This window comes from Arctopsyche grandis, chromosome 8, assembly GCF_051622035.1.
Source record: "Arctopsyche grandis isolate Sample6627 chromosome 8, ASM5162203v2, whole genome shotgun sequence".
Classification (NCBI taxonomy): Eukaryota; Metazoa; Arthropoda; class Insecta; order Trichoptera; family Hydropsychidae; genus Arctopsyche; species Arctopsyche grandis.
This window is the reverse complement of record NC_135362.1, coordinates 14,790,005-14,804,082: the sequence shown is the minus strand read 5'-3', so window position 1 is coordinate 14,804,082 and position 14,078 is coordinate 14,790,005. Positions and strand designations below refer to the sequence as shown.

The window sequence follows — 14,078 nt, the reverse complement described above, 5'->3', positions numbered from 1 at the left end:
CTTATAGGAAAAAATAAATCATCAATACTGCATGTAACAAGTCTCGACATTCAAAAATTAGCCCATTCTTTGTTGAAATTGAGACTATGTACCTGGAAATGTTCTTAAAATATGTACATACATATGTAGAAACTTGTATAGAAAAAAATTATGTGAAATTTTTAAAATGGAAGCTACATAATTACTCAAAATCAGAGCAATAGTCATATTTGGAGTCGGAGTTTGGGAGTCGGGGTTGGATTTTTCTTTTGCTTTTTGTAAAAATTTATTGTGAGGAAAATCCTTAACCAGGCTTATGGATATCATCAAGATTGAGAAAGCGAACGAAATAGAAAATAAAAAGCTTGTAAATATGATGTAAGATGATATCTTCGAAAAGTGTACTTTACAAAATAAATACATACATGTGTATAGATTTTAATAACTTTAAGTTTTGTTTATTACTGAGAAAAATATAAATTTCAAAAAAAATCATATTTTCTGGAAAAAAAAATTCTAAATCCTAGAATCTTACTCAATTATTTAATATTCTAAGAACAAATATTGTATCACACATTTTAAATAAAGTATGCATAAGTTTATTTATTATAAAAATTGGATAGATCTGCACCACGTTTATGTTGCTAGGTATATAAATATTACAAATATTATATTCATATTTTTTTTAATGTTGAAATCTCGATATTGACAAAAATACCTCTAACCTCGATATTGACAAAAATACCTCCCAAGATAGAAAATTGCACTGATATTTATCGGTAATAATGTAATGGCTAAATTTAATGACAAAAATAAAACAAGATTCAAATTATGAATATATTTATTTTCTTAAACAATAAATAATACATAAATAAATTACGATTAATAAGCGATTTTCAATGAAAATAATAAAAAAAATGTGTAATAATAACTTTCATTCGTTACATAGGAATGTTTTTCGCAGGTGGGATTTTAATTAGCATACATTTGATAATACAAGAACAATTTGAAAAAGTGTAATGGAAAAAAAAGTATTGAAATTATCACAAAAAGAATTCAAAAAATATTAGATGACCATGAAATTGATCTAATAAAATTATATGACACCAGTTGATTGCATCGTCGTTGGTTGAGGAGTTTTAGTACTCATAAATGATGCAGCATTTTGAATAATTTGAGTTTTTACAAAATCAGAGGTCACTGAAGAAAGACTTTCTTTTGTTCCAAATTTACATTTCACATAGCCATAAAGATTTGCTCCATTTAGAGTGAGAGATATCATCACCAACAGCTGCAATAACATAAGCACATATTAAAAATATATTTAAAAATTCACAATACGTACATATGTATCTACTCTACTGGACAAAAGTTTGAGTATACCAATATTTTTTAATATCATTGTAAAAACGATTGAAAGTCGTTTAATACCTAAACTTTGAGCCAATAGTTCATCTACATGTTTTTGAAAATAAATAAAAAATTATAATACTAACCAGCCACTTGAATTTGAATCCAAACAAAGCGACAGTGAACAAAACACTCCAAATTAGCGGACACACGATCAAAGCCAACCAGAACATACGGCTTTCATGTGGGTTTATCCGACCCTGTGGGGAGCCCTATTGTCAGTCATTTGATCATCAAAATAATAAAAATAGTTGAATTGAAAATGCCTAATTATATGGTACTTTTAGAAATAATACCTTTCATCTGAATACATAGTAAATAGGAATCGAGACAAAACTAACATTCAATTAGGCATTTTGGTGGAAATATAAAATGAAATTCTTATTGAGTGACCAACCTTTTTGGCTTCAAATACCCAATGCGATTTACCAGCATCGTCCACATAATTCCACCATCGTAAGCCGACTAATAACCGCCCGGTGATATTTTTCACAGTCCAAAAGTCCGCAGAAAGTAATAGTATTACGCATACAAAACTAGCTATGAAGGAATCGGAGAACCACCCGCACAAGATGTAAATGACGAGTGCTGAACATCTGAATACTAGGTGAAAAAATACGATGTATGGGTGCCTAAAAATAATTTGGGAAAACATCACAAAAATGATGGGTTAATACAAATATTAATGCATTTACTTTTCATTCAAAACATACGTAAACTTTTTTTGTCCATCAGGTCCGCTATCTTCTTCTCCAAAAGCAATCGTATCATCGTCCAGAAGTGGCACCTGTGGCACACCCTGCATTACATCAAGTCAAACACAAAAACGCAATCAGCAAATTAAAAAGCCAAGCAAAATTAATATATTAAAGGTGCAAAAAATATAAAACAAATTATATTTAGTAGTACGTTAAGGAAAATAATAATAAAAAATTGTAATTATAATAAAATTAAGCGTCCATGTATGTATCTATGTAAATATGTATACACGAATGTCAGCATGCTTTTGACAGATGGGCAAAAAAAATAGTACACATTCCTCTATGTAATTGACTGTAATTGAGAATCATTTTGATGATAAATTTCTTTTAAAATATTTGACACAACAAGACATTCCGATCAAAATAATAAAAAAAATAGCTGTTGCAGCTAATACGAATTGTACTAAGTATTGTATTGTACGAATTGTATGTAAGTGATGTGTCAAGTAAAAGTGAATGTGTAGAATAATTTAATGGTAAAACAGTAATATATACATTAAAGCCATGCGTAAAATATAAATAAAGAGCAATCAAAACGTTAAATGCATTTATTTAGCGCGAACGATTGACAGAAGTTTACCGTGACAGACGCCATCTTCAACGTCACCCAACTAGACTGACTGATCAGCTGCACTAAAACGCCCATACACTCTCAACATCACTAACGTCGAACATTCAATACTTTCAATGAAATTTTGGAGAAATGTTGCCGGCTACATTTACAGAAATGATTATCGACGAGAAAAAGTTATATTCCTGAAAATTCTGACAAGTTTGAACCTGTTCTTCTTCCCAATAAACTAAACTGCATATTTTATTGTTTGTATGTTAATTTTAAGCATTTGATAATCAGAAATTGTAATTTTTTTTGTCAATTATAATACTCAATTTTTTTAAAATAAATATATATTTTTTTATCAATTTATAATGAGTCCACCAGTTGTCAATAAAAAGGCCAAAATTCTTAAGTCTACATTGAAATTAAATAAAACGCAAAACTGTAAATATCAATTAGAAAGGTAAGCGGACTACTAGTCATATGTGAACCAGTCACAGGACAACCGGTCGCTCTAGATCGGTCACGACAAAACTGGTTAACCGATTTTAGGGTGTGACCAGTTTTAGGGTGTGACCAGTTTTCTCGTGACCAGTTTTAGTGTGACGGGTGATCACGTGTGACTAGTAATCACCGAACCAATTAGAAAAGATTAAAATTATTATCAACTCGGACTAAAATTACGCGTTAGGATGTACTCGCTTAAATTAATCTAAGATTGGTCGTCTATTTTTCAATGAAAAATGATTTATAATAAAATATAATAATGTTGCATAGACTTGAAGAGAGGCTTCCAAGATCGAAGTAGAAACATTGAGTAGTAGTAGAGGTAGTTTACAATCCACATCACCTCCGGATGAATCATGGAACAATCCGGCGAATGTTTATACACAACGTGTACTTTAATGCAGTGCTCTATTGACCGATGAATCGCGAAACCTTAGGGCCGGGCCGCACCGCTCAATTCGCGAACAACTTGGTTGAGGGCGACCAGACCAATGCATGCAGGTAGATGGGACATGCCACACCCGTCAACTTGTTGGTCGCACACATTTCCATACATTTTTTCGTGTCGCGCGACTAGTCGGCCGACAAAGTTGCACGGTGCAGCCCGGCCCTTATTGGCTGTTGAATACAGCTCATTCTAATTGCCTAATCTCTACATTACAATAATTACAAATATTTTTGATATATTTCGGTTAACCACCTGTAAAAATGTGCCACCCTTATAGGCATTACTTACCTATCCCTACGGGACGTCTCTAAAAAATTCTGCCTCGAGACCTGATCTGAAATAATTCACTTTCGATTTCAAAATGTCAATGCCGGTTGGCAGACATGGCCAGAAATAAAGGAGTATGCGGACGGCCGTGTGTTGTTGTCGGCGAGGAGCCTTGGTGTAGGTGTTGGGGTGTGTGTGTGTGTGTGTGAGTGTGTGATAGTGTGCGTGCGTGCGCGGTGTGCGGTGCGGAGAGTGTCAGTGATGGGTGCGCGCGCGAGCACGGCGGGCGGTCGCGCGCGCACGCTCTCGGCCGGGTCGGGCGGCGGACCCGATCTGCTGCGAGCCCCCGAACGGCAGCGGGCGCGCTCCCTCTCCTCCGTGCCGGACGCGCCGCAGGACCACGAGGACGACGACGACGAGGAGCCCCTCCACTCCCCCCTCGCCCACTCGCCCCTCGCCCACTCTCCCCTCAACCACCACCCGCACTCCCACCCCCAACACAACAGCCAGCTGCAGCATCAGCACCAGCACGCGCTGCCCCAGCATCAACAACACCAACACCAACACCACGCCAACCGTGTGCTCGCCGCGCACTCCCTGCCGGCGCACATCTGGTCGCTCAACGGTACGTCAACATCCACACTACACACCACCCCCACCCCACTCCACCCCACCACACCCTACCCCTTCCACCAAAACATGTCCATGCTCGTACTACGAAGGGCTTCGGTCGCCGGCCGGCCGGCCGGCCTGCTTGTTTACGTCGCCCGATATCGATTTTTCACCATCGATTTGACGTTGCGATGATGGTTGGCGCTCCTGGCGGTCGGCCGGATGTTTATCTGATGCTGACGACTCTCATGACGTTTGCTCATCCGCTAATGTTTCGAGATATCGACCCTCGCTCTTGACGCGCACTAATACGGCTTTCGTATTGTCGCGTCAAGGCATCATTTGAATTTTCGTTCGCGCTGACCGTTTCGATGCAGAGGTGCCAATCGTTATGATGCGACTGTTACCCGTTGCGGGGGTCTTCGATGATATGTTTGTTTTTTTTTTCTTTTCTATATAGCTAAGTCGGTGGATATCGATGAGACGTTGGTGAGGTATTCGTTTGTAACGAAATTGAAAATATGACAGTTTGGAGTTATGAAAGATTGGTGAGGAGTCATAGGAATGCCGCTTAGATCACTATTAAAATTGTTTTCGACATTGCGATTGCGACTCAATCTGTGTGGTGTTTGGGTATGCTCGTACGTACCTACTTTTTCCTTTGAGGAAAATCTTATCTTTCAAGGTTGACTAAAAAAATCGATTCTCATTATATGTAAGTATTTTTTTTAAGAACTACTGATTGTGTAGGTATATAATAAATAAGATTTTAATTAAATTTATGCATAAAAACAATCGTAATTTTTTTAGATGAATAAATTTCAATGAAAATTTTCCTTGCAAGAAAGCTATTTAATGCAAAGAATGTATTGCTATGTGATGAATTTTCTTAAAGAATTATTTCGCATGTTTTACATTTATAGGAGGGAACGAAAGTGAATTGAAGGAAATTAACAAAAAGTGGTCGGTCCCCCTGGGGCCCCAAAAAATTTCAAGGGAGGCACAAGCCAAAAATCAATTTTTGAGGTGGAATAAACAGAAAATCCCAAGAAAGTCCTAATAAAATAATAAATAGATTTCAACAATTTTAATAGCAGGACAGTTTTTGGATAAATACTGAAATGACGAGTAATATTTTCACGGCTCTGGGAGAGGGCAAGTCTATATTTGATAGCACTTACTACATCTTGTCCTACATGCTGAATCTGGATTTAGTCGAGTTGTTTATCTCCTCGCAAAAGCTCGTAAGGGCGAAAAAATCGTAGCACCCCTAGCCCATATACATGGTACACAGTCCCAAAAATCACCCCCTGGTGTGTTTCGGTGATACTTTATCCTTGCTTGACAGTGATCGATAGTCTTCATTGTCAATACAGACTATCTACGCTTGTCGCTGATAACTAGAGGTAGGATAGTCACAGTGCTATCCATTGTTCGGCAAACCTTTAACAATGCATTTACAACCTTTGAACAATACACGGCCCCCTCAGGCTCCGGTGACTACTGATAACATTGCATCCAAACATAAATAAACTTGCTAGTTTGCATATCAGGCACAAGGCACATAAAGTAAACTTTCAATTTATTACATATTTTGTTTTTAAAAAAGAACATGTTATGTAAGTATGTACTTACATGAATGTATGTATGTATGTACAAGTTCATAAGAAATATGTTTTCTAATGTTAAAATAAATAGTGTAATTTTTAATAAATACTTAAAATATCGTAAGCGATAAGGCATGAAATTGTATTTACATATATGACGTATTAATACACACGAGTTTTCATATCACACTCAATATAAATAAATAAATTGGTGTTTCAATTTCAAATTATGGTACGTTTCATCACTTGCGAGTCTAGGATAGAATCATAAACTGGTTCTGCTTGCGTGGGGAAAATCTGTGACGAAGTTCACCGGTTTCGTTCATCGAAATTGTTTTTTCGGTGTTTTCGTTCAAATAGCATCATTTAGCTCCTAATGGTACACGTTGTTTGACGTCTCATGATTTGATCTTATTAAATTGAACGGGCGTCTCTCTCTCCTTTGGAGCACTATCTCTAAATACGCGTAGCACGGCTGTCGCAGACGTGAGGATAATATGAGTTTGCTCAACTAATCCGACTAATGGGACCTGGTCTGGCAACTTTGTCGAATTATCTTTATGGGGACGCGTATAATCGACCTGGGAATTCAACCTGGACCAAAAAGAACGTACACGCTGTGGAGTATACTGCGTAAATATACAAAAATGGACAAATGAGTTTCATCTTTTTATTTTAGACATTTGTCATATCGTCTTATGAATATGTTTCTCGATTCTCAGATTTTGCATCGTCTTCTTGATAACTGATACTTGGAACTTGTCGACAGCTTATTCTTTTTTTTTTGAAAACTTAGAATGAGACACTACACGTTTCGGACGTTTGTATGTACATATATCAGTTTTGTTCGGACTTTTCAACACTGCATTAATGTTAGGATAAGATTCAGATGACAAGATACTTACATTTACTTAGCTAATCTTCATTTTAAAGTGGCATGGTTCATTTCAAGCATTCTCTTCCGTCACAATGACGTTTATCAAGTAATCCTTTTAATAGAAGATAGGGAAAATCAATATTGTGGAAGGATGTTAGCTGGGAATCAATTCTGTATAGATACGTCACATCAATCAAAAGAGACGATGATGTAAATTTTACTAGCAAAATTCTATTATTTCCTAATCGTTTTCAACCGTATCAAGAATTGAAATTACATTACTTCATTTGGAAAGTACTGTGATCTCCATAAGTACCTACCCTGTGGCGAATCTTCAGAAATAATTGCATTCAAATTAATTTGCGATGGTCTTGAGAGAACATTAATATTGTCTAAATTAATATTTATAACCTATGGAGTTTAGAATTTGATGGATTCCATTCATTAATATTTTCTATATTCATTATAGAATTATACTGTTATTATATATTAACTATTGATAGCCCCGATTAAATATCTATGGTTGCATTATAAGAATAACAATTTTATTCATTTTTACATACCTCCTTTTTAATATGAGAAAACGTAAGAATGTTAAGAAAATAAATAAAGCACTTTAAAATTTGTTTATAAGCTTTATAGTAAAGTTATTACCTAGATATTTTAATAATTGCATAGTTAGAAATAGAGATATGTATAATCATAAAACTATACTCGAACCAATCTAACATGAGACTTATGTAAAATGTACATACCTATATATTTTATATTTATGGAAATTTATATTTTTTAGACGATAAAAGTAATTTTCAACGTCATGTTATGGACAGCAAAACATGCATTCATATTATTTAACTAGTGTTGTACCCGATGACATATCATCGCATGGGTGTTGACATATTAAATAAAAAAAAATTAAAAGAAATATGTCGTCGATCATGTGTTTTATCCCCACGCGGTTGAATTTTTTTCAAATACCTTTTAAATATATTTAATTTAATATTTATATTTAATTGTTTAACCCTTTGACTGCTACAACAACGATAAATCGTTGTTTTGAAATCGGCGAAGATTGCGACGACGATCGTTGTTGTCGTCATTAATTGTCGTATTTCAATACTTTCTGTGAACCGCCAGAGCATCAGTGGCACGAAACATTTTTTTATATACGTATTTATATTTGTTTTTCAATCGAGCTTTATAAATATTTATCCATTTTTTAAATAAAAGCTCTTCAATTTCGGGTTCATCATCAAAGTCAATTTCGGGTTCATTATCAATGTCAATTTCGGGTTCGTTGTCAAAGTCATATAAGGAGTTATTACTTGGGAATTGATTATTGTCGATAAATTCATTTTCAGAATCAGTAGAGCTGCTGATTTGTCGAGTTCCTCGGCGAGGAGCTATTATTTCGCTTTCGTCACTTTCACTGTCCGTTATCATTTTGCAGAGTTAAAATAAATGGAATAGTAACAAAAAACAATAGAAATCCGCTTTCAATAATATAGGTCACGAGACGTCACGAATTCGTGCAATCAATCAAATGAATACAAAATGTTTATGATACATGTTGAAAAATTATTTGATTATTTGAAACTTCGCATCCTTGTGTGTCTCGCTCACACGTACACAATTAAAACCTAGAAAGAAAGAGAGAAAGACCGCTACCTGTTTCAATTAAATAAATTTTCAATAGTTGGCGACAAATTCTCTGCCAAGAGGAAACATTGGTAGCAAATAGTATATATATAGAAGTTTTTTTCTTTTGTTATTGTATTCGTATATATGTTTTGGCATTTGTTTAGCTGTGACGTACATATGTACATATGTATGTCGAATCGAAACGACTATTATAGTACGGCGAGCGTTATCTCAGACAGACAGACACACAGACGGAATACCTTGCATTGAATTATATTGTAATAATATTATCGGTCTCCGTGACGAGACAGAATGTTAAACGACAGAAAACGCAAATATCGGAAGGCAAAGATCGAAAATCGAAAGATCTTAAGTCGAAAGATCAAAAAAAAAAAATGGTGCTTGGAATAAAAAATAGAAATAAGAATAAATTAATTATGGGTAGAGTTAAGAAAGCAAGAACTGCAGGAGGTGTTTTCCACAGGGGTGTTCAAATGTATAATGCCCTTCCTGAAAACATTAGGGGTGCTTATAAGTTATAACATAAGTGCCTTCTTGAAGGGTGTTAATGTATACCTCTGTGGAATAAAATTATAATAATTAAAATGCATATGAAAGAGTATTATATTATAGTCATTGATTTTAATTTGTAATTGGTTGTACGTTTTAAATAGATAAATAAATATGAACAATTAACTTCTTAAAACTCTAATCGAAAAATGTAATTTAATTTACGCAAAAAATTCGGCTCATTGATTTTAGGTTAGATTAGGTTAGTTATGGTTAGGTCATATTTATATTTATTATATGTACTTTAACCCCGATGAAATATTCATCGGGTGCATTATTAGAATAAAATTTTTAAATTAATGAACAAAGAAAAATAAAGTTAAAATCGATCTCGGTGGGTTTTGTGAGCCCCATATCGACAGGTCAGACGCTCTATTGCCGAACTAATTGCAAATTTGGAAGTTACCTTAAAATTATGTACGTATCTTATAGCCTTTGTGGAGGATGGTACGTTGGGACAGGGAAGATTTATATACATATATAAGTTCAAAATATGTTCGTCTTTATGTCCAACAATATAATCTTTTTCTTGGTTTATTGGGATGTTTTTTTTTTCGAACAGTTATGGATTTTTTTTATAGACGTAGTTTTGCAAAAAAGTCTGCATGGAAAATATTTAAAAATGCTCTAAATGTGACTCACAATATGATGTAAAATGAAATATAATATTCATATGTATGTACGTACGTACACTCCACAAACTACACATTTATGCTTTCGTTATAACTGAATTTTGGACACAAAAATAAATACATATTCGAATTTCTGTATTATAACATATGTACGTACGTACTTTGTGTAAAAAGAATTTGTGTGTCACTTGAACGTATGTACATATCTATTTTCATAAAAGACGTATTTCGAATGTGACTTATGTTGTTTGTATAAGTTTTTATCGAATACGTACGTTTACAAATAAAATCATAAGATTCGTGTTTATATTTTTTCGTCTTGTAAAATTTGTCTGCGCGAATTTCGCCTCGTATAGTGCAAAATACTCGTAAAGTTAAATTTATTGCCTGTACGATAGATGCTATATACTTTTTTATTCCTACGGGATCTAATCATGTATATTTTGTGAAACGCCACGACATCTGACGGGTGCTTTATATGCTTTTTAAAAACGAACGCGTAGTGACAATCTGAAAATAAACCGAATTCTCACCTCTTAGTTCGCACTCTTTCTAAAAGATGTCCCTCGCACACTCGAGATTCATTTAATTATTCTAATGATGATGTTTAATGAACGACAGACATCTCACCACTTCAGTCATTCTAATTCAACGTTTCGTCATTCATCTGAGCTACTTTTGCGTCATGGATTTTTAATAAACACATGTTTGTACATTTATATTCCTAAGCGAGAATAACCTGTTCCATAGGATAACTCGTTGCTATATTTTAGAGTCGTGAGGATGTCGCTAGCAGCCTATTAAAGAAGAGTCAATTCGGTGATTTTTTTTTTTTTTGATTAATCGTGGATAAAGTCATTATTAGTGTTAGTAAACTTTCAAGCCGGAGCGAAATCAAATTTCAAATACTTATTAAATTTATTAAATTTTAAATACTTATTATCACTCGATCCACGCCTATCGCGATCCATATTGACAGTGTAATAGGTTAGTATCGTGATAATGCATCCGGGTTTTATTTTTTTAAATATGATTTTGAACCATTTCACTCTTCATGTCACTTTGATATTTTACCGACATACGGGAGTGGAGGGGGGGGGGGGTTGTTACATTCAAGTAAGCTTTTGTTTCCGACATGAAGTTAGAGGAGTTTAATCATTAACGAACTCATAAAAATTACACCGGAATCTTGTGTCAGATCGAAACGATGACAGCTAGCTTACCAAATTCGGCTTTTTACCGCCCTTTCGTCAATTTTTTACTTAAATTCCATTCGAAAATTGCATTTAATAATTTTTTTCAATGAATCTTTCGTTGTGTCTGTCGTAGCGTCTCCTACTACGCAAAATTCGTAGGCAACGATTTATCGGCGATGAATCTTTTCGTGAGTGGACTCCTCACGTTTGGTCAATATGAATGTTGACAAAGATTGCATATGATCATTATAGGCAGGATGGCCATTAGGATATTGGAATATAATAATAAACTTTCCAAAAGTGTCGAATGCAAAGGAGCAATAAAAAAAGCCACGACTAGACTGCGGATAGGAGTCGGGGCAGAGGGATTTGCTATTGTTAATTTCGTAGAAAAACCTTTTTTTTTTATCAGATTTTTTGCACTGTTGGAACGTGTATTATTATTTGCCATTGCTCTAATGGCCATCCAATGTCTAATAATCATACTGTCTGGCATGATCTGCATCATAATATGCGTATTTTACACGCGCTTGTAGCATCACATACATATATCTTCTTATCAACGCGTAGTAGTTTAGTTTATGACTTTTTTTAATGTTGTAAAGATAAGTCGTCGTTATATGAATGCTTCCATGATTTATCAACTGCCGCACTTGTTTGCCAGTCATTTTGTTACGGTTGAGAAATTGCAAGATGATTGCACGAAAAATATTGATCGCCTTTTTAACAAATAAATATATTTTAAATGCGCGTTATAAATTTTCTTTTTTAGTACATGATATTCACTATCGCATGCGACATTAAATTGAATTATATACCTTGGCCGCGGTAATTGAAGACGAAATCGCAATGAATTTGAAACACAAGGTAAAGCAAATTATGCTATTCGTATAGCTATATTAAAAAAAATAAAAATTAACAATATTATTTACAGCCCTGTGCTTTTAATTACAGGTGAATTATTTTTTGCGCATAAACCGGGGTGACATTTTGAATTTTAGCGAAAATTTTGCACGTAATGGTACACCCACTTAACTATTATAACTGGGAAGGGTTTCCCCTGGAGGTGGTCTTTAGATGTTATCGGCAAAATTGAAATATTAATTATGTGTGCCGGCTCGATCGCCTTGATGTCTGCAAATTTATAATGCAAATCGTGTTTTTTTTCCTCCCGCACGATTTATGTAGAAAGATACGATGCGTAGGAAATTCAAATGCTGAAAATAAATTATTTAAATGTGATTAGATTTTGTACCGTCGAAAGTTCTTGTAAATATTTCCGTAAGCAATATACCGTTGTCCTGATAATAGTATACCGATTAAAGTCTGTTTTCGAACTTTATCGTTTGGTTTTGAAGTTTGTATTGTGTGATTGGAAACGATTTTTCGTTCTTATTAATGTGTAGACTTTGTATTGTGTATTCATATGCGTATACACATACTACATATGTACATAAGTCCTTAACTTTCCTGGGCGTTTTTAGCGCCCCCACAGATAGGCGTTGCGAGGGTCTTCATATGTACAGATATGTATGTATGTATGTACTTACATATATGCCTGTGAAAAGGTTAAATATCAAAAAACCGTGTAAGTTTATTATATAATAAAATGCTGTTGCTATTTTGTTTATGTGAAATATTTGGGAATATGTAAGGTTAATTTACACTAGTACTAGTTAATTAACACTAGTACGTAAACAGTATGAAAAATATTCTTTTATAAATTCTATATGTGACGTATCCGAAACAGCAGTAGCTGACACGATCTGTTCATATTATACAGCAGTACATGACACCGAAACGTATTGTAGCGTGGACGTGTAGAGGGAGTGAAAGACGCAGCGAGTAGAAGTAGTTAATTGTTCTTGGTCCGTCGACTTAAAACCGCTGAATATTTATACACAGCATGTACTCCGGCACATATAGGTCATTGGTCGTTGGACCTCGAGTCCTTATTGGCTGTTGTTTACAGCTTGTTAATATGTTGAGGCCTTTTTGACGCCATCAGGTGCTTAGTGATGGTAAACCAGTGGACTACGAGCAGCAATTACATATTATCTACGTTACAGTATCAATCAACAGTATAGTTTTTTTTTGGCCACTGGAAATATTCACGCATGACGTGAAGTAATAGTGGCGAGTGCACCCGTACTAATGAAAGTGTTGCCATGTGCATATCAATATTTATACAAAGCATATCATCAATATTAATACGACGCAAGCAATATTGCGTCCTATCGACGCGCTTTGTAATGTACATGTACATACATATGTACTATGTATATATTATATGTTAAAGTCGAAGTGTATTTTCAGTTGGAATATATTCCAATTTGCGTTTTAGGTCATATTCATATTTGAAAACAATTCAACTAGTGAATTATATGTCTACAAGCGCACTTTCAACAATGTGCGCCAGTTGTAATATAACAGTTGTGTTTTGATAGCTCAGATGGTTTTACGGATTCTTTGGAATTCAATGATGCGTTAATATTTACTAGGTATTACGAATAAAGGTAAAGAGTATTACGTATTACGATAACTCAAAATGTGACTTCCAACTCTTATATAATTTTCTAGTCGAGTGACGTTTTCACGAAAACCTAACCTCTCCATCTATCCTGGTACCAACTTATAGTTGAACTGTATTTTCAGTTGTAAAATACACTTCAACTATAACAGTAGTTGGTACCAGGTTCGATGGAATATATTCCAACTAACCAAAATATATTACAACTGGAAGATACACTTCAACTATAACATATGTATGTACGTACTGTGTAAGCCAATTTTGCTTTGCACTGGTCCAAAATAAGCATGAGCGGTGCTGTATAGTATATTATGAATAGAATTAGTATTTTCCGTGCAGTGCTATGCCGAGCTATTGATGTGCAGTGCTGGGTAACATAAACGGGCCGTAAAGGTCTATATATACTATCCAGCATAATTCTAGTGGCATCCCAATCTGGTTGATATTTTTTTAGGAACTGTTATTATTGAATTCAAATAGATCTT

At 34.6% G+C, this 14,078-nt stretch overlaps 2 protein-coding genes across 7 annotated transcripts in view; one reads left to right on the top strand and one right to left on the bottom strand.

Annotated features, from left to right (window-relative positions):
- Positions 1 to 800: 800 nt before the first annotated feature.
- Positions 801 to 2,827, bottom strand: LOC143915447 (putative Golgi apparatus membrane protein-like protein CG5021). Of its 6 annotated transcripts, none has more exons than XM_077436103.1 (5): positions 2,731 to 2,827; positions 2,103 to 2,188; positions 1,787 to 2,021; positions 1,476 to 1,589; positions 801 to 1,270 (listed from the first exon to the last, which is right to left on the bottom strand). In XM_077436103.1, the coding sequence occupies exons 1-5, from the start codon at positions 2,794 to 2,796 to the stop codon at positions 1,076 to 1,078; spliced, it is 696 nt and encodes a 231-aa protein (XP_077292229.1). In that variant the 5' UTR covers positions 2,797 to 2,827; the 3' UTR covers positions 801 to 1,075. The 6 variants fall into 6 exon arrangements, with proteins under 6 accessions (XP_077292229.1, XP_077292228.1, XP_077292230.1 ...); XM_077436102.1 differs by having other exon boundaries at positions 805 to 1,270; positions 1,476 to 1,601; positions 2,731 to 2,813; XM_077436104.1 differs by having other exon boundaries at positions 805 to 1,270; positions 2,103 to 2,176; positions 2,731 to 2,813.
- A 1,364-nt stretch (positions 2,828 to 4,191) lies between these two features.
- Positions 4,192 to 14,078, top strand: part of LOC143915791 (E3 ubiquitin-protein ligase znrf2-like) — a 98,331-nt gene continuing 88,444 nt past the window's right edge. The window contains exon 1 of the mRNA XM_077436604.1: positions 4,192 to 4,553. The gene's annotated coding sequence lies outside the window, so the exon portion shown is untranslated. The remainder of the gene's footprint in view (positions 4,554 to 14,078) is intronic.